This window comes from Malus domestica, chromosome 12 (genome assembly GCF_042453785.1).
Source record: "Malus domestica chromosome 12, GDT2T_hap1".
Taxonomy (NCBI): Eukaryota; Viridiplantae; Streptophyta; class Magnoliopsida; order Rosales; family Rosaceae; genus Malus; species Malus domestica.
The window spans coordinates 5,542,238-5,563,281 of NC_091672.1; the positions used below are offsets into that span (position 1 = coordinate 5,542,238).

General features: G+C 34.8%; 1 protein-coding gene and 2 long non-coding RNA genes across 3 annotated transcripts; all 3 read right to left on the bottom strand.

The window, feature by feature from the left end:
- Positions 1-4,139: 4,139 nt before the first annotated feature.
- On the bottom strand, positions 4,140-4,653 carry LOC103449650 (defensin-like protein 182). The gene is made up of 2 exons (XM_008388980.3): positions 4,593-4,653; positions 4,140-4,489 (listed from the first exon to the last, which is right to left on the bottom strand). Exons 1-2 carry the CDS (start codon positions 4,651-4,653, stop codon positions 4,140-4,142), a joined length of 411 nt encoding a protein of 136 aa, XP_008387202.3.
- A 3,448-nt stretch (positions 4,654-8,101) lies between these two features.
- On the bottom strand, positions 8,102-11,567 carry LOC139190034 (uncharacterized). Its single transcript, XR_011574006.1, has 3 exons — positions 11,431-11,567; positions 10,748-10,806; positions 8,102-8,225 (listed from the first exon to the last, which is right to left on the bottom strand). It is a non-coding gene; the product is annotated as an uncharacterized lncRNA (long non-coding RNA).
- Positions 11,568-12,455: 888 nt separating this feature from the next.
- Positions 12,456-14,051, bottom strand: LOC114820228 (uncharacterized). Its single transcript, XR_003767703.2, has 2 exons — positions 13,640-14,051; positions 12,456-12,871 (listed from the first exon to the last, which is right to left on the bottom strand). It is a non-coding gene; the product is annotated as an uncharacterized lncRNA (long non-coding RNA).
- Positions 14,052-21,044: the final 6,993 nt, after the last annotated feature.

A 21,044-nucleotide genomic window follows, 5' to 3' on the forward strand; every position in this document is an offset into this window, starting at 1 on the left:
TCTGATTATTTACAGAATTTCAAGAGACAAACTCAAAGCCCTAAAACGAAGCAACGGACATCCCGTTGCTTGAAATGAAAGTGTTATGCAAAAACTAGATAAAATTAATTAAGTACCCCAACAAATTAGTGTGTGTGTGTATTTTATTGAGTATCAACATTATTGCAAATAAATTGAAACAATTCTATAATTGTTGACTCTAAAAATTACCAAGCCTACGTGACGATAAGCCGAGTAACTAAGATCTAACTGCGTCCTTCTTGTAGTTGATGCAAGCGTGCTAACTTGCCACCAAGGTGAGTCGAGCAAGTAAGATTGTGGTTGTGCTGTCAAAGCGCGCTGCTTTCTAGACCGAAAGACTACAGTTGAGAAAGGAACAGTCTCGACCTAGGGTTCTTAAAACATGAAGATAAGGTTACTAATCTCGGTGCGAAGTTCAATAATTGATTCGAATTTCGTTGTGTTGAACAATGAGTAACATGGGAACACCTCACTTTGCCGAAACTGATGAGATGATCTCTTCAGACAAAAAAAATAGAGAATTCCTCGTTTGCCGAGACTTGGATAGACAACTAACAAGGATATGAGAGTGTTGTTTAACCAAACTGAAAGTCTCCTAGGCCATGTAGGTTCTACATCTCCAGTAATGTTTAACCAAGCTAAAGGTGTCGCCGATTGTTGACACAGTGATGTTTAACCAAATTGAATATCGGCCAACGAAGACGCGTTAGTGAGTAGTTAGTATTTTTCTCAGGGTGTGAGAAGGTTTTGTGTAGAGCGTTGATTTTTGTGTTGAGTTGAAGATCATTTTCTCGTTGTGAAGCCCCTTCTATTTATAGGCAAACCATTAAGGATAAGTCGATTTATCGAGGTAGAGTCATGATAGGACTAAGCCTCCTCGACATTTCTCTGAATATTCCAACCCATCCTTCCTTAACCGAAACTTATACCTAATCCATTCGAAACATGACTCTAAACCTAGTTCCCTTTTTAACTTAAATCATTCTTATCTGATTAAGCATGCATTTTGATCCTTTGAATAACCCCAAATTTATCAGAATCGATTGTCAATCCTTAACAGTTATAGTTCATTTAGGACTCGGCCGAACCCTGCTCAAATGTAATTTCTCCACTGTCCTTCAATCATAAGAACTCGGCTGGGATATCATTGTCTTAAACTGCTCAAATGTAATATCTCCACAGTCCTTCAATCATAGAGTAGTTTGTTACTGTTATAAAGTGTCGTAATGCTTTCACTTTCTTATTAATTAGAAACCACTCAGATTCTTGCTTTCGTTGCTCTATCTCCTTCTCTTTCTCTTGTTCTTTCTCCAAATTCATCAAAACTTTCTTTAATCTTTTTCTTCATCAATGGAGATTATCTCAGTACTATTAGTAACCTGATCAACCAATAGCATTCTCCACTCCACAATATAGCACCATTTTTTAGCTTTGGCATTCATGATAGAGCATCTTCAATGGTGTAGGAGCATCTCTAATAGAGAAAATTTGAGATGTAAAAGCTATATATTGCATTTTTCAAGAGGTGTAAATGATGGTTCTACACTTACGAGAGAGATGTAAATTTGAGATTCTATTTATTGTTCGTTCTTTAACTGCCAGGATGACACACCCCGATCCTAGAATCAAGGCGTGCTGGTCGGGGTGTGTCACAGGACCCACCTCCAAAACATGTAAAAAGAGATTATATTTACATTTTTATTTACATCTCCCCGTGAAGATGAATATTCTACATCCTGTCATTAGAATGTTTTACAGCCAACTTAAAATGTAAAATAAAAATTTCAAAACATTTTGTATCTTCCATTAGAAATTCTCTAAGCAATTGAGTAGGCAAATCATGCCTCACATTTCTTCTTATAATAAAATATTTCATGTGAAGAAAGATGACAAAACTATAAAATAAATGTAGATGTAATCTGAATGAAAGAGAATAATAAAATATAATTATGCTTAATTTATTGGAGGGACATACTTTTTTTTATGAAACAATTAAATAAGCTTGGCATTTTGAGCAAAAAATCAGAAACCAAACCATAACGACTTGACTGATGCAGTGTTCAAATGTTCAATTTTAATATATTTTGTATTATTTAATTAGGATATTAGATAAAACTTGTAAAATATTCGTAAAAAAGTGTAACGAGGTAGGGTCGAGGTAAACTTGTCATCAAACATGAGTAAGAAAATATGACAAGCTAGAATAGCAATATCAAAAAAAAAAAAAAAAAATCTATGTTGACTTTGTAATAGAGACCTTTAACGAAAAGTTATCGGTATTCATTTTAACGAAAAACCACATTTTTACACAAAAAAGTCAATCATGATACTATTTACTTTACCCTTTATTTTGTCCTTATCGTCAAAACTAAAAGTTTTCAAATCATTTTCATTAGTTTTCTTTTTGTAATATGAAGATAAACATTGAGAAAATACTATTGCGGAATAAAACTGTAGATATATCATTTTCCTTCAGTAAGGTGATAGCATTAGTGAATTAAATAAGGTACTTTGCTAAACGAGAAGAGAATAAATGACAATACATGTATCATTCTTGAATGAAAAGTAGTAGGTATTCAAGAAAGCACTAAATGGTAATGATTTTATTTTAGGATGCTCTAGCTCTTACAATTCATGATTTCTAGATAAAAACCCATATACATATAAACATCTAATAAAAACCCAAATTTAAAATCTGCAGCCACATTAGAACACTATTGACCTACTAATACAATTTATTTACACCTATGCCACTTTTCCAAATCCCTAAATTTATTCCAAATTAAAAGTTGTAGAAAAAGTGAAATAAAATATATAAAATGTTGTATTGCATTAATTGTATCCATATCATACCAAAAATTTACCTTTTATATTGCTTTAATTGGGAAGTAAATTAATTTATTCCAATTATTAAAAAAATTATACTAAATCCATATTATATATTTTGAATCACATAACACTTCTCTAACTTGTAGGTAAATTAATTTTCATGTATTGTTACATATATTAGGCACGTTTTATTATTGTATAAATATAGGTATGACATAATATTTTTCAATATAATACATCAAATTACATTTCTTCTTGTTATGGGTAAATTATTCTCCATATATTAGTGAAAAAAAAAGATATTATATTACACACGGGTTATAATTTTTTCATAGGTAAATTATTGGAAATTAATTTGTGGGTAGGTAAATTAATTTGTTCCAATTATATAAAAATATATATATAATACACCTTGATTATATATATATATATATATATATATATATTTTTTTTTTTTTTTTTGAGAAAACCTAGATTATATATTTTGAATCAAATAACATTTTTGTATACATGGTAGGTAAATTATTTTTCATGTATTATTACATATATTAGCCTATTATTGACGTTTTTTGGTAAAAATATATAAAGTAATATGTATATGATTGTTTGTAGGTAAAAAGATACAATCAAAAGCATGATCCAATTCCTAAGTTTATGCAATATTTTTGTTGTTGGTATACAATATTTTGCATCATTGGAAATGAACATTTCAAATAGTAGGTAGGCAAATTAATAGGGAGTTTCAACGAAAAGCCCGTGGTACTGTTCATTTTAACGAAAAACCATATTTTTACACTAAAAAATCAAACATGGTACTATTCATTTTATTCTTTATTTTGTCCTTATAGTTAAAACTCAAAGTTTTCAAGCACCTTTCATTAGTTTTCCTAAATTAATATGGTCTAATTATATATGAACACATAATGCCAGATACATAGAATTAAGCAAACAATTCTCATATTTGATATTAATATGCGATGAATTTTTTTATCATTAATGTCTTATTTTTCTTATTTTTCTTTTTGCAAAATCATTAACTCTCTCCTTATAATCTGCATATAGAATTAACTGTGCACATCAAATATGCAATACGGGTATTTTAGGCATCTAAAAATGTAAAATGTGTAAATTAATATGTAATTAATGAATTCACTTAGGTAGATCCTAATCACTGGGTTTTTTTTTTGAGTAAAAAAATTATGTCGGTTTTATATGAAAAAAAATTAAATTTGAGGGATTAAAGTCATATTTTCAGTTTATTTATTCTCCATCAGTTGTTGAACCCTAGCTCAACACTTGTACTCACAAAAACAAGAAGTATAGAAAGGAGCTCCAACGCTATAACAGTATCCACTTCCTTCTTGAGGTCCAGGATATTTGGAAGCACACTGTGAGTTACAATCACTCTCTGAGCAGTTCTCACCCCATATTCCCAAGCTGATTTTGCACTTTTTCGAGTATGGCGGCGGCGATGGAGGTCCACAGTCGTAGAAGCATCTGCAAACCGGGTTGTTGTTGTTCAAATCACAACCGGCCTTAGCCCCAGGATGTGCAGATGTGCACCTTGAACTGCAGTCAGGATCGCATGCACCCATATCTTCGGTGCAAACGTCACCTTTCACCATGGGCATGAGTGTCCCTAATGAAACCATTTACCATCATCATAGATTAAAACAAAATATTAGTGTAAATTATGAATAAAGCAATTACTTCAAGGAAAAAGAGAATAAAACAAAGTATACCTACAGCGAATATAAGAAGCAAGACAAGGACGGTGGAAAAAGCTCCAGATAGAGTAGCCATTGTCATGAAATCCAATATCTTCAGGTCTTGTGTGATTCTAATGCTTGGTCTTTAGCTATTTATAACGAAGAAAAAAATCTTAGGCTTTACCTTCTGTGAGGAGATTATCATGATTAGTTAAGGAGTATTTTTCCAAAAAAAATTAATAGGAAATAGAAGCTAGAGATCCTGATTTAATTGAGAATCCAAGAAGTTAACCTTTTTTGTATGGTGGTATGGATGCCGCATAATATCTATGGTAACATTTCATGCCAATTAGCTATCATAGATGGATTTATTACCATTATAAAACGCTAGTTACTTTCTTTGATTAATTATAAATATAAATTTTCATTTAATTTTATACAACTATCCAAAATGAGAAGTTACCTTTTTCTTGTCAAATGATAGATTTTAGGCTTATTATATTAGCACCCTATATATTGTTGAATAAACTCCACAAACTTAATACACCCCCACATTTATTTTTTTTAATTAAAAATTATTTTAATACACCTCACATACTTCTTCATAATACCCTTAGACTCCACATTATCAACATACATCTTATATTTTCCACAGCACTTACATCCCATATTTTCTATACATCCCACATCTTCAAATCTTATAGTACTCATTTTTAATTTTATAAATTAAATTGACTTAGGAGTAAAACCCTCTCTGAGAATCATACACCTCAAATATTTGCTAAGAATCATACATGTGGAGCCTAGAATAATCCCAAAAATTCTAGAGGCGACACGTGGACTTTTGCTCAAGAAAGACAAGATTGCACTCATTAAATGAGAAGGCTCCTCAAATACTCCCACGCGCAGCTCACACCCCTGAATGTACATGCAGTTGAATATGACTGCTAGACCTGACATTCGTGTCGTTTTTTCTGTGTTCGTGTCGTTTTCGTGTCATACCCGATATCTTAATGGGTCGTGTCGTGTAACACCTGTTAAAATAAACGGGTAAAATGATCCGACCGGAAATCGACCCGATAGTATTAACAGGTAATATGACCCAACCCGTTACCCGTTAAAGAAAATATATTTTAAACCAATAAATAATCAAATGAAAAACGTAATACTGAATAAGTATATACATACCATATTGTCACATCCAAAACATAAAAACGCAATTTTCTTTTAAGTATATTTTCACTTACCTAAAGTCTTTAATAATTTTTTAATTAATGTAGAAGTGTAAAAATATGTAGAAAAAATATATAAATACTCGTAATGACAAGTTTTACAACTTTCATAAAGAGCTTAACTTCGAAATTTGCCACTATAATCATATAAATCATAGATCAAAATTTAACCATTGATTGTTGTTTACATTTACACTTCATTGTTCTCATTAAATTTTGTTTTTTCAGATTTTGTTTTTTTGAAAACTTGATCTATTAGAGGATGCATGAAGATGAACAGTTTGGATCATTGATATTATATTCAGAGTTTTACGATTAGTGAAAATATTGCTTAATGTTTATTAAGTTTCTACAAACTATATGACATCGACTCATATTTCAGTTAACTGTAAATATCAAAACGTGATATCAAAGATCTGAACCATTCATCTTCTTACATCTGCCAGATGATCATGTTATCAAAAAAGAAAATTTAAAAAATGAAATTCAGTAAGAAGAATAAAGTGTAAATGGCAATTGACGGTTAAATATAAATTTAAGGTTTATGAATTATAGTGTTGGATTTCGAAGCTGACCCCTTCATGAAAGTTGTGAAGTTTGTCACTATAAGTGATTGTATATTTTTTTTTTACATTTTTTACACTTCTACAATAATTATTATTAATTTTATTAATTTTGCCCTCAAATAAAAAACATTATTCATGAAGGTTTGGAGGATTTTAAAAATCTAAACAATAATGTAAATATAACCATTATCTACTCGTAGAGGAATAATGATGAATCACCAATGTTTATATATTCTTTCACATTTTTCATACTTGTATGTATGTCTTCTTAGTTCTTGCCTATACACATATTATATTAGTTTATTTTAATTTTGGACAACAACATGTTAAGTAAAATTTATCCTAGTAATGATAATAAGGAACCCTCATAATAAAAATAAATAATGACTAAAACTTTTTTTTTTAAACTTATATAGAATAATAATACAAAACTATATATTTAATATAGAATATATTGTATATATTAATATGGCTATTGTATTTTATAATAAATCTTTTAGTAATTAAACTTTAAAATTATCAAAATAATTTTTTTTCTTAACGGGTCGAAACGGGTTACCCACGTGTTTCCCACGTGTATACCCGTTAAGAACCCGTTATTAACGGGTTCTTAATGGGTCACCCAATAATAACCCGATAAGTTATCGTGTTGACCCGAAACCCATTATTTTCGTGTCGTGTCAGAAACTGCCAGGTCTAACGACTGCCCAAAACTCACCTGCCATTGGCAAGGAAAAGTCAAAGCATTAAAGATAAGGAATAATACTCAAATCCTATCTTTAATACATTCCCAATTAAAGATTGACTCCATTCAAGTAAGTAATCCCTATTTAAATCAATTAGGAATATTTACTCTATTATCTCAAGATATTATTTCTTATTTAATATCTTAAAAAAATTTCATCATAAACCTTGGCCAATAGTATACCTGGCAATTTCTTACACGACATGTTAACACAACACGTAAATAACACGAAAAATTGCGGGTTTCGGTTTAACACGATAACTAATCGGGTCACATGATAAGAACCCGTTAATAATGTGTCCATAACAGGTTTGCATGAAGGTGACACGTGGGTAATCCGTTTCAATACGTTAGGAAAAAAGTTATTTTGATGATTTTAATTTTTTTAAACTACTAAAAATCTTACTATAAAATACAGTAACCATAGTTTACATGTATATCTTGTATATTAAATATGTATTATTGTATTATTATTCTATATAAATTTAATAAGTTTAAGTTTTATTTAGTTATTTATTTTTATAGTAGTATACTATAGGCAAGAGTGAGATTAAAAAATTATAAAACACATTCAAAATAAAAATATCAAGTAATTTAAAAATACTAAACACACTAAAAAAATTATAATAATTAATTTACAAGTGTGAAAAAGTGTGAAAAAATGTGAAAAAATATGCAAAGGCTCGTGATTGATGCTACGCTTTGAGTATGGGTATATCGTATTTTTAAAACCATACAAACCCTCATGAATAGTATTTTTAAGGGAGTTCAAAATAAATAAAATTCATAATTATTAATGTAGAAGTCTGAAAAATGTGAAATCATATATCACTAGTACAAAAAAGACTTTGCGTGACGCAGGTCCTTCGTCGAGCAAAGTAAAAAACAGGTCGCGCAAAAATTAGCCCAACGAACCTTCATCGCGCATCCACTGACACACCCCGTCCCGAAGGAGGGCATGCTGGCCGTCACGTGAGAGTGACGTAACCATTTACACAGTTCGGAAGCTTTAAAAAAAATACAATTACTAAGATGAAACACCCGAGGGTGAGTCCTACTTTTGTGAATTCTGTCAGAACACCGTTGGATTCCTCGTGGCCACCAAAGCTCTGCTATCTAGAACCTGGAGGGACGCAAAACAAAGTTGAGTGGGTCAGTAAAACAAAATTTTTCGAAAACATTTCAATTAACACATTTCTAACCTCTCGCTGTAAAACCTGTATACTTTCCCAGAAATTAACATATATATACCATATATAATCTCAAACTCAAATCTCAAGTCTTTAACACTTTTCAAGAAAATATGCCATGCAATGCATCAAAACATAATAAAGATGCATCAATATAACGGGTGAAATAAGGAATCAACCGGAGACCCTGCAGTTGGTCCTGTACGGTTAATTCTATAGCTCAATATCTAATCCAGTCGGAGTCACCACGGTGACCTGTACGGCACTGCCGGAGTCACCAACTGTAACCTGTACGGCACTACACTGCACATAAGTCGGAACTACCTGAAGTAGTCTGTACGACAAGAATGGTGAAATAATACGCTCTGGTGCTTCTCTCATCAATCATCTGCGCGCATAATCTAAGGTCACCTACTAGTCGGAACCACCTCTAGTGATCTGTACGACTAGCATGTCGGAACCCTCTCATGGTCTGTACGACATGCACCTACTTGGATCCAAGGTGAGAGTGTGGTGCGGTGAATACTATAAGCACTATGATAAGCTCATATTTATATATATTTTACATCAAATTCACTTGTCTTTTCTTAGTTAGTTCCTTATATTTTTGAGCTATTTACTTTGTTTTTGTGTTTTGTGGGATTTGTCAAGCAAATAAAAGAAAAATAGCACAAGTAGGATTTTTAGTAACAAATTCGTCAAAACTGCCTGTGCAGATCAGCTGACTTTGGAAGCAAGTTGCGAACCGTTCAGAATGAATTAGAGAATGATCCTTATATACTTGGAAAGCTACGGATGTCTATTTTCTATAACATTTCGCGGATTGTTAATATCATTTTTCTAGAAGAAGTTATGGCTGTTTTAACACTGAAAGGTTTCCAAGACGCTGAGCAGTTTGTAACTGCATTGAAGGCAATAAATCCAATAAAACTAGCAGCCAAAACTGATGCAGCCAAGAACAAATCAGCTGACACCTCTTCAAATATCAGATGAAATGGAATTAAAAATGAGGATTAAGAGAGAGTAATTGGCATAAAGGCTACCTAAAGTGTTACAATTGTTTTACCACATTTCCTCTCACTTATTGTCATCACTAAATGGCTATTAGTGGGTGAGTTAAGGAGAAGAAAATGATGCAGCAAGAATGGGTTTAAAAGCATCATTGGGGAAGGAAGTAAGGGGGGAGGAAGCCTCGGTCGATTTCTTTCGGTTCTATCTTCTCAAACTCATGTCTATCTTTTGTTTTAACTTAAGGATTGTGTGTAACTAAATTTTTAGTAGTTAGGGGCTGTTTTGAAGCCTCGAATATGATTGCAATTTTGTTATGACATTTCGTTGAATTACTTTTATGAATGGATGAAAATTGGTTCATTACTTGTCTCATTGATGAATTCTTTATTTGTTTTCTATGGATGCATACGTAGTAAGCATATCTAGGATTCTAATGCTATGAATATGTGTGTGCCTGCCCTTGTTGAATGAGGACCTACATATGTTCTAGAGTAGTACTTGTTAATTGCGATTAACATGTGAACTAATTTCTAGGATAAGTAAGACAACGCCAGTACTTACGATGCCTTGTGATGACTCAAACTCTTTTCGTTCTTAATGATTCCTACTTGTTAAATATATGAACACGCCATTCTAGATTGCATGCTAGGGACTAAGTTAAGTTGAAAACGTCATTCTCTTAACATACTACATAAGAAAGAGTAATAGGTTGTGTTCTAACATTGAGCCAACTTGAGCATCTTCATCCGGAAATAAAAGAAATTTGAATGAAACATAACATGTTTGCATGATTATTTGGTGGTGGATAGCAATACCCCTAACTCGTTTTTCTTAATTTGTGAACTACTTAAAATTTGTTTCTATCCTGTTTTTGTTCGATTTAATTTAAATATCAAATCAACTCCAAAAATCCCAACATTTGTGTGAGTGTAGCTTTGTGTGTCTAGTATCTACATATAAAATTTCGTAGACTTTAGATATGTATAAGTCAGTCTAATAATTATTTTTCGGTGGCTGGTCAGTAGGGACAGCAACCCAGTTTTTGTGACATTTTAGGTAGTTAGATAAAACAATCTTCTGCGGGAAAGACCCTTATTTTCATATGCTACAATTGACAAATCTTAGTGTTAATAAGGAAAATAAATATGACATTTGTGTGCTACTTTGTGGTGTGCTTTTAATCCTATCACACTAACACCAGGGGTGCATGTTATGAGCTCTCAACACAAATCACATCATCATTAATTCGTATAAACCATATAAACTCACCTGATACTCACCTGTGCGTCCACAGCACCAATTCACACATATATATACATCAATTATCAATTCATATATTTCATAATGTGCACGCATAGCATTTTAAATCATACTTTCATTTAAATTCAATTTCTGGGAAAAATCAATAGTATATAGGTAAATACAGAAAATACTGCCCACTCACCTGGAGTTCGCCCTACAACTCCCTAGCACAATACATCAAGGCGTCATCACGATCGGCGCCTAGAACAATAATCAAATCCAACCTCAGAAATCATATCGATAGAATATAACTTATATAAAACACGTCACTACGCAGTTCAATCCGAAAGATCTGCAACTCAGATTTCCAATCCATAACTCCAGAGGTCCAAAATATACCTCTAGGACAACATCCTAAAATTTCATTACCAACCAACGGTCTGATCTCCGTCAATTTCCAAAACCAAGTGACGGTTAACATTCTATTTTATGAACTTACAACTCAAATTCCAGAAGATCCGTAAATCGGATTCCCGATCTGTAAGTTCCTATAATCCTCAAATATTACATACTACGATGTATCAAAGTTTGGTGACGATCCAACGGTCGGATCGTAAATTCACATTTTCACCTAACCACGAATCGTAACGAACTTAGGTTCAATTACTCAATTTACGTCCATCAATTATCAAAACTGAACCTAGAGCATTAAACACATGCTAAGAATGAAATTGGCGGGCCACTGGCCATGCGCCGCCACACGGGCCGCACGGGCCGTAGCGGGTGGCGGTTGGCCACCCCGGCTCGCCGGAAAATCCAACTATTTCAAAAAATTCTCAAAAAATACAGAATTGAAGATCTCAATGAGTAGAGCAAACTTTATACCTGAGGCCAAGGCCAATTTGGCCTGGAAACACTTCAATTTCACCAAAATCCGTGTGGAACCCTAGAATTGGGTGAGTTCCAATTCGTCTTCAAATAAACTCCGTCGTCCCAATCAATGCTTGGGCTTTGTTCTAGGCCTCAAGAGGAAGCTATGGGTGGTGGAAATTGAAAGAATTTGCTTCGGGATTGGGTGATTCGAAGCCAAAGTCGCCGCACCCCTTCTTGCGGTTTTCTCCATTTTCAAGGCCAAATGTCTCCAAATTTGAGATGGAATGGATAGAGGAGAGGTCATGGAGAAGTTTCCAAGTGATTTCTTGAAGAAATTCGCAGGAAAAATGGTGGAATTTCGACGGAAATGTGTAGAAAATCCGATGGGTCGCGCGCGGGTCGAATTGGGTCCGGCCGATCCCCTCCTTTTCCTTCTCCCTTCTTTCCTCCTTTCGTTGATTCTGATTGGTCCTTCCCTTCTCTCACTGTTCCGATTGGTCCATCTCCTCCTTCCTTGGTTGGGCAGCCAATCCCCCTTCTTCTTTCTTTTATTTCTGATAGGGCAGTCCACCTCTCTCCCCTCTCTAACTGGGCAGCGCCCAACCTTTAATTCCCCTTCTTAAAACTGAAATTCTACCACAAATAATTGAATTACTAAAATGTCTCAAACTTTAAACGTTAATATCTTCTTCGATATAACTCCAAATCACGAACCGCTTGCGCCCACGTGTCTGTAGCGACGAGTACTACGAGGATATGCCAAGAAAACAAATCTTAGATGGCACGACACAACGATTAACCTCGACCAATGCGTGTGCCTCAAAGGGCTTTTTTTTTTGTAAAATCCTTTATTAAAACTTTAGAAACTCTTAAAATCAGGGACGGGCTGTCACATCCACTGTCGCGCCAAGGCAATGACAGTAGGGTTTGTGCGATGAATAATTGACCTACGTCGCGCAAACCCTTTTTTTTTTTTGCAAAATTTTTTTAATTTAATTTTTAATAAATATTGTAATTAAATTCTAAACAATAATTAATAAACCAATAAAAATTATTTAATTATAAAATATATGAAAATGTACATACAAGATGTCCGAACAAAAAAGAAAAAACTACAAGTCTTCTAGGTTCAGTACATCATGCTATTGGGTATTGGCTGGGCGAAGTGGCTTGGAAGTCGAAGGTGGAGTAAGATCAGATGCTGGCATTAGGATTTGGAGGCCGGACATCGCTAAGGCCTGTACTATCACACTCATCTTCTCATCTTGGGCCCTAATGTGCTCTGGAGGACGAGGAAGAGTGATCAGAAGGCGCCGGCTCCAACAAACAATTCATTCGAGAGACATCACAATGATCAACCAGGGCAGTGCTTACATTGTTGCGTAATGCTCAACCAGAATATGCCCTGCACCTAGAGCTGCCTCACGTACAGACTCATTTTCATCAGCAAGACCTGTAAGAGTAGAAGCTCCCATTAAGTTTAAATAGTGCACCAAAGTCCTATAGTGATACATGATACCATATTTTACAGCACAAACTGTACTTACCATCTAAAATACCATATTTCACTAAATACCTTGAAAGTAAAATGGGTCGAGAATCATTTAATTGACCGATAAAAAAAGCATACGATGGATGAAATAAATGGTCTAAAAACTTATGACATTATAATTCACAGCATAAATAATTGGCTTGTAATTATTAACATTATCAATGAAAGCTGATCTAAACTTAGTGGGAATGGAGTGAAAGGAAATCAATGTATATTTAAGTTACCAAGTAATGCAAAAGAAAACTCTTATTTTCAATATACAAAAAATACATTTAAGTTACCAGATATGACCATGTTCCCAGCTTTTCAAGCATGCAATTCAATTTCAGTTTAAAAAATTAATAATTAATATGAGATGCAATAGAAGTTTAAAAGTGCTCAGACAAAAAAAAAAAAAAAAAATTCTTATTTTAAAGAGTAAAACTGACCTCGCTCAACCCTTGAGCTGCTCCAGAGCGCTCAACATTACTATTATCAGATTTAAGTGTATCAAACTAACACCATAGCACACCATGTTGCAACTGTATACTACTTTGGGAACCAACACGGCTGCACCCACCCAAATTCGAAACCCACACGTGTTCGCGTCTTCACGTTAAGAGGCGCTTAGACTATCGATGATAATATTCATAATCAATCGCAGTCAGCCAACAAACAAATTCAAATTACCTCAAGTTGGGCTGAAAGGAATCTTGGCACAGCCAAACAATCTTGCTGTCATGCCCCCTAACAAACTTCAGTCGTTGAAAGCTTGTTTCTAGCTTTCTCTGACCTTCCCGGGTCAATCGATCCCCATTCTTGGGATCATATAATGAGCTGGGGTTGCTATATAAACACCGGCCAATGCCACTGTATCGACGTCCATCAAACAAAAAATCTTCTAGAGAAAAATATTGCAATTTTCCTTAGCTTCCAAAATGAATAGTAAGATGTCTGATGTTCCCGCCACTGAAATCCCCAAATGCTTAAGAAGCAGAAAGCCTCTTCCTAAGAGGGGGCAGATCAAATCAAAAATAGCTGCAAATGCTATCCATTTCATAGTCTCCGTGCTCTCCAAAGCCTCTTCAGATTGCAAACGTCGCTGCAGCAAAACCCATATTTAGTGAGAGATAGAGCAGTAGAAATAGTCATATCATGGTCAGTTGATCACTACCTTCTCAATGTATTTATCTTTTCCTATATATCATTTTGTTTCTGTTCACTTGGAAAAAAGAGAAAAATAGAACTTGGAACAACAACAAGAAGATGTCAAGGAAATGGCTACATCTTACTTTGATCACTGTCACACATAATTCAACAGAAAATGTAAGCCGGTCGTACAAACCAAACCCAACCCCACCACACCCATCAGGACGTTCTTCTTGAAGTTGAATTTGCTTTTCCATTTCCAATTCTGAATTGTTAGCATTAATTTTTAGCCATTTTACTGTTGTAGCAAGTGTTATTTTCATCTCTTTCTCTTTCCTTGGGGATCAGTCTATTCAACCATGCGATGCAACACCAAATCCAAATATACAAATAACAGAACAAGATAGCTTCACCTGTAGGTAGCAACATGGCGGGTTTGACATTTCCAAGGTCTCCCTAAAAACAAGGGCATTCATTAGAAAAAAAATATCAATACATATACACAAATGGATTATGTTCTGCTCCCCGCTACCCGCACAACTTGCATTAAAAGTAATATAATCATCTATTAACATTGTCAAAAAAATAATAAGAAGTCACCAAATCCTCGCCATTGTTTTAGAATATGTGTTCTCCCCTGGTCCTTTCAGCCAATCTGGTAAAGAAAACCAGGGACCAGAACCGAGGTCCACCTTGGAGCTTGTAGACAACCCGCACGTATACGTGTTAGGACAAACTTGAACCAATCATTAGCATTAAACTATGTATAATACTTTTAATTAGCCACCAAATCATCACACAAATTCAAATGTCTCAAGTTGGGCTGAAATGAATCTTGTACAGCAAGACATTCTAGCTGGCATGCATGCCCCCTAACAATCACCGGTCTCTGAAACCAACACGGCTGCACCCACCCTAATTCGAAACCCACATAACCTCAAATCCTCACAAATCTGAAATCCTATCAAATCAGAACCAACATCCAATTTTATCTGGAGATTTTGACAAAGTACTCATAAATCAACATGCAATTTGACCCTAAACCCTAAATAACAAAAACCCATCGAAAATCAGAAACTTTTGGGACTTGATTCGAAAATTAGAAACCCTCATAAATCAACGCATTGTGCGAAACTAGTTTCAACGATCCAACCGTCAAACCTATTTGTATATGCTTCGAGCTTGCATACGCCAAAAATCAAACAAACATGCAGAGATCAAGTAACGGGATAAAACTTTTCGACGGTTATAAACGAAAAAGCACGATTTAACAGTAGTTTTAACTCTGATTTTGATGATTTTTTACAGCTACACTCCTAGATCCTATATGAATACAATGAACTAATTCGATCGCCAATTTAAAATATTTACACAAGTGGATACCACAAAATCTTATGTTATACTTAATGAAAGTATAAATAAACTCAAAGTGTTAGTGAATCTATTGTTTTGATGGGAAACGCATTGTATGAAACTAGTTTTAACTATCCAACCATCAAACTTGTTTGTATATGCTTCGAGATTGCATACGCCAAAAATTGCAAAAAACAAACATTCAGAGATTATGTAACGGGACAAGCCTTTTCGATGGTTATAAACTAAAAATCACCATTTAACAGTAGTTTTAACTCTGATTTTGATGATTTTTGACACACCTCGACCTAAATTGAGGCATGCTGGCCGTCACGTGAGGGTGACGTAGCCATGTGCGATGTGTGGAAGTAAAGGTGATAAGATAATATGGGTAAATAAAAAATCAAACTAACTTACACTAGACTAGTATATAAGTACGAGTGAAAGTGTTAGAGTGTAGATACACATAATTAGAGCGTAGGTACCAAAGTGCAGTCTAGCAGGCTAAATACTAATTATACAGGATATGAAAGAAAACCCTACATTGATGGATGTCTGTCAGAACCGCTGTAGAGTCATCGTGAGCCACCAACACGAACTTCTAACTAGAACTTGGAGGGGTGCAAAAACAGAAAACATGAGTGAGCAAAAACAAAGCTTTGCAAAACCATTTCTCTTTTCAAAAGTAATAACCCCTCACTGTAAAACCTGTATAGTTTCCCAGAAAATAATAATACATATGTATATAAAGATCACGCTCGAGAGTAGTGAAAATCAAATATATATATATATATATATGCCATGTCAAGTGTCTCAGCATGGAAATAAGTAAGCCAGGTGAAATAAATCAATGTAAAATGATGTCAGTCGGAGTCACCTAATGTGACATGTACGGCTGAACCTATAGCTCATCAGGTATGCCTGCACACGAGTCGGAACCACCTATTGTGGTATGTACGACAGGGCTGGGTGTAAATAAGTACGCTCAAGTGCTACGATCACGTGAAAGCTGTGCGAATAATCGCGAGTCACCTACGAGTCGGAACTACCTAATGTGGTCTGTACGACAAGGATGTGCACCAAATTTGGATCCAAGGTGAGCGTGCAGTGTGGGAGGTGAACATTACGTGAAGGATTGTGCCCTGGCCACCGGCGGGAGCACTAGCACCGGGGTGCAGGATAATGAGCTCTAAATACATCTATGTATAACCACAAACAATGCATCCATTATCATTGATATATACTCACATGAAGCTTACCTGGGCGTCCGCAGCATCAAGCAACAATATGCTTATCTATACTAATGCTTACTCTAAAGCATAATGCAATTGACATGGCATTTAAAATCGTAAATCCATTTAAAAAAAAATTCTGGGAAAACGCAAAGCATATATATATATATATATATATATATATATATATATATATATATATATATATATATATATACGTATATATAGAAAACCAAAAGCCCACTCACCGGTATGCAGCTGGATCATAACCCCCAAGTCTCGCTTGGTTGTGCTCGTCCTCCGAAAACGTCATACCTATATGTGAAACCACTATTTTAACGTTAATTTTAAGTACATAACCAAAACTGTGTAATAATTTCTCATACTTTGCTCAATTGGGGTGTTTGAATAAACCATCGTGCCATGCTCAACACCACGAGCATCCCCAAATTTTTAGAATAATTTTCTAAGGTCCCACGCGCTCTTATGCGCCGGCCAAGGCACGGCCACACGCGCCGACCACACGCAGACACGTCCATGGCACACTGATGGAACCTTTAATGCCGTTAGAGAATATTTTGTTAAATAGTAGCATATACCGTTAAATTTACACTGATGAAATCCGGTGCCGGTCGCCGCTGCGTCGCCGTTTCTGGAAAAATTTAAAACTTGAATTTCTACTTCGTTTCAATACCAAACTTCACAAATTTTATATAGATTTGAAGCTCTCAACAAGGGGAACAAATCCTTACCTCTTAAAGGTCCTAAAACTGACGGGAAATAGTTGGAAAATAGCTCGACACAACCGGCCAAACTTGAAACTCGACAAACTCGAGTATTCATTAGTAGAAAAACATGTTTGCCCGACAGAATCTTGCTCGACGCAGCAAATTTCGTCACGCAAAGTATGTTTACGCGACCTTAAACACAAAACATCGTGCAAAGGACTAGTCGTCTGTCTGCCGTTTTTTGTTTGTCTCAGTTTCTAAGTCATCTCCAGATCTCTCTCTCTCTCTCTCTCTCTCTCTCTCTCTCTCACTTTTTTTAGGCAACTCTCTCTCATTAACTCTTCAGTTAAATAGGTCTACAACAACGCCTTATATGTCACTTGCAATTGAGGGGAGGGTTTTTCTTTTAATGTATAGGGGTCTCGGGGCATTTGCAAGCCAATCATTTGTAAACGTTTATATACACTTAAATCAACAAGTTCTCACAAAGCATCCGTTGTAGCAATGGTTAAATCAAAGTTTATGATTCCGGGTTCGAACCCTGGCAGCGGAAGAACTTTTTTTTTTCCTCATTTGTCACAAGGAATAGTTAAATAAAACCATTGAAAACAAAATGCCAAGTTTGCTATGTTGCTCTCTACGCACGCGAGATGTACAGGGTTCGATAACTTGCATTTCCATTTTTTATTTTTCCTTTTATTTTTCTTCTTAAACGGCTTGTTGTTAATCTGCTGTTTTCAGGTATCTCATTTTCCAAGTTCTCTCCTGCTCTCTCTATAATTCTTCAGGGAAATAGATGAAGAACAACCCCTTAAATGTCAAATAATTTTTTTTTTTGTAATATTGTCTCGAGACATTTGAAAGTCAAGCATTTATAAACATTTTTATACAATTAAATCCTCAAGTTGTCATAAAGCATCCACTGTAGCAATGGTTAAATCAGCATTTATGATTTCGGGTTCAAACGTCGACAGTGGAAAGTTTTGTCTTTCTTTTTTCTTTTTTATCACAAGCAATAGTTAAATAAAACCATTGAAAACACAATGCCAGGTTGGGGATGTTGCTCGCTATGCAAGCGGGAGGACCAAGATTTGATAACCTGCATAAGCAGTTTCATTCTTCCTATTATTTTTGTTCTAAATTGACATCTCGTTCATCCGCTGGCTTTCGTTTGTCTCAGTTTCTATGTCATCTCCTGATTTCTCTCTCTCTCTCTCTCTCTCTCTCTCTCTCTCTCTCTCACATTTTTTGAGGTAAATCTCTCTCATTTACTCTTCCGTTAAATCGGTCTACAACAGCCCCTTATATGTGACTGGCAATTGAGGGGTGGAATTTTCTTTTTATGTATAGGGGTCTCAGGGGATTTGCAAGCCAATCATTGGTAAACATTTATATACAGTTAAATCATCAAGTTCTCACAAAACATCCGTTGTAGCAATGGTTAAATCAAAGTTTCTGATTCTGGCTTCATATCCGGGCAGCGGGAGAACTTTTTTTTTTCATCATTTATCACAAGGAATAGTTAATTAAAACCATTGAAAGTAAAATGCCAAGTTGGGGATGTACCTCGGTGCGCATGCGAGAAGTACAGGTTTCGATAACCCGCATCTCCATTTTTCATTTTTCCTTTTATTTTTGTTCTTAAACTACTTGTTGTTCATCTGCTCTTTTTAGGTATCTTATTTTCCAAGTTCTCTCAGGCTCTCTCTATAATTCTTACGTGAAATAGGGGAACAACATCCACTTAGAAGCCAAATGCAATTTTTTCTTTTTTTGTAAAGTTACCTCAAGGCATTTGCAGCAAAAGCATTATAAACATTTTTATACAATTAACTCCTCAAGTTGTCACAAAGCATCCGCTGCAGCAAAGGTTAAATCAACGTTTATGATTCCAGGTTTGAACGCAAGCAGCAGAAAGTTTTGTATTTCTTTTTTCTTGCAAGCAATAGTAAAATAAAACCATTGAAAACAAAATGCCAGGTTGGGGATGTTGCTCGATATGAAAGTGGGAAGCCCGAGATTAGTAAACCTGCATCACCATTTTTCATTTTTCCTATTATTTTGGTTCTTCAATGACATGTCGTGGATTCGCTGTTTTTCGTTTATCTCAGTTTCTAAGTCATCTCCTGATATCTCTCTCTCTCTCTCTCTCTCTCTCTCTCTCTCTCTCTCTCTTTCTCTCACTTTTTTGTGGTAACTCTCTCTCTCTCTCTCATTACCTCTTCCGTTAAATAGGCCAACAACAGTCCTTTATACGTCACTTGCAATTGAGGGGAGAGCTTTTCTTTTAATGTATAGGGGTCTCAAGGCATTTCCAAGCCAATCATTTGTAAACATTTATATACATTTAAATCATCAAGTTCTCGCAAAGCATCTGTTGTAGCAATGGTTAAATCAAAATTTATGATTCTGGATTCAAACCCCGGCAACAGAAGAACCTTTTTTTTCCTCATTTGTCACATGGAATAGTTAATTAAAACCATTGAAAATAAAATGCCAAGTTGGGGATGTACCTCGCTGCGCACGTGAGAAGTACGGGGTTCAATAACCTGCATCTCCGTTTTTCATTTTTCCTTTTATTTCTGTTAATGTTTTCAAGTATCTTGTTTTCCAAGGTCTCTTATGCTCTCTCTATAATTCTTCTGTGAAATAGGGGAACAACATCCACTTCAATGTCAAACGCAATTTTTTTTTTTTTTTGTAAAGTTGTCTCAAGGCATTTGCAGCAAAAGCATTATAAACATTTTTATACAATTAACACCTCAAGTTGTCACAAAGCATCTGTTGTAGCAAAAGTTAAATCAACGTTTATCATTCAAGGTTTAAACCCAGGCAACGGAAAGTTTTGTATTTCTTTTTTTCTTTTTTCTCGCAAGCAATTGTTAAATAAAACCATCGAAAACAAAATGCCAGGTTGGGGATGTTCCTCGCTATGCAAGCGTGAGGCCTGACATTCGTAAACCTGCATCACCATTTTTCATTCTTCCTATTATTTTGTTTCTTAAATGACATGTCGTCCATCCGCTGTTTTTCGTTTGTCTCAGTTTTTAAGTCATCTCCTGATCTCTCTCTCTCAATTTTTTGAGGTAACTCTCTCTCATTAACTCTTCAGTTAAATAGGCCTATGACAGTGCCTTATATGTCACTTGCAATTGAGGGGAGGGTTTTTCTTTTAATGTATACGGGTCTCGGGGCATTTGTAGGCCAATCATTTGTAAACGTTTATATACATTTAAATGATCAAGTGCTCTCAAAGCATCCGCTGTAGCAATGGTTAAATCAAACTTTATGATTCCAGGTTCGAACCTCGGCAACAGAAGAACTTTTTGTTTTTCCTCATTTGTCACATGGAATAGTTAATTAAAGGGAGACTTTAGATGCAATCCTTAGTTATGAATATTCTTTGATTGAAACCTTGTTGGTTTTTAATATTTGATCAAGGTCCCTGAAATTAATGTGATAATTTATTTTTATGTACGTTACTATATTTTTTAAATTAAAATTTTGAAATTTTAGTTGTTTATATAAATGAGATTTTAAATAATAAAAAACCATAATTTGTGATATTATTCATTTGTCACATGGAATAGTTAATTAAAGGGAGACTTTAGATGCAATCCTTCGTTATGAATA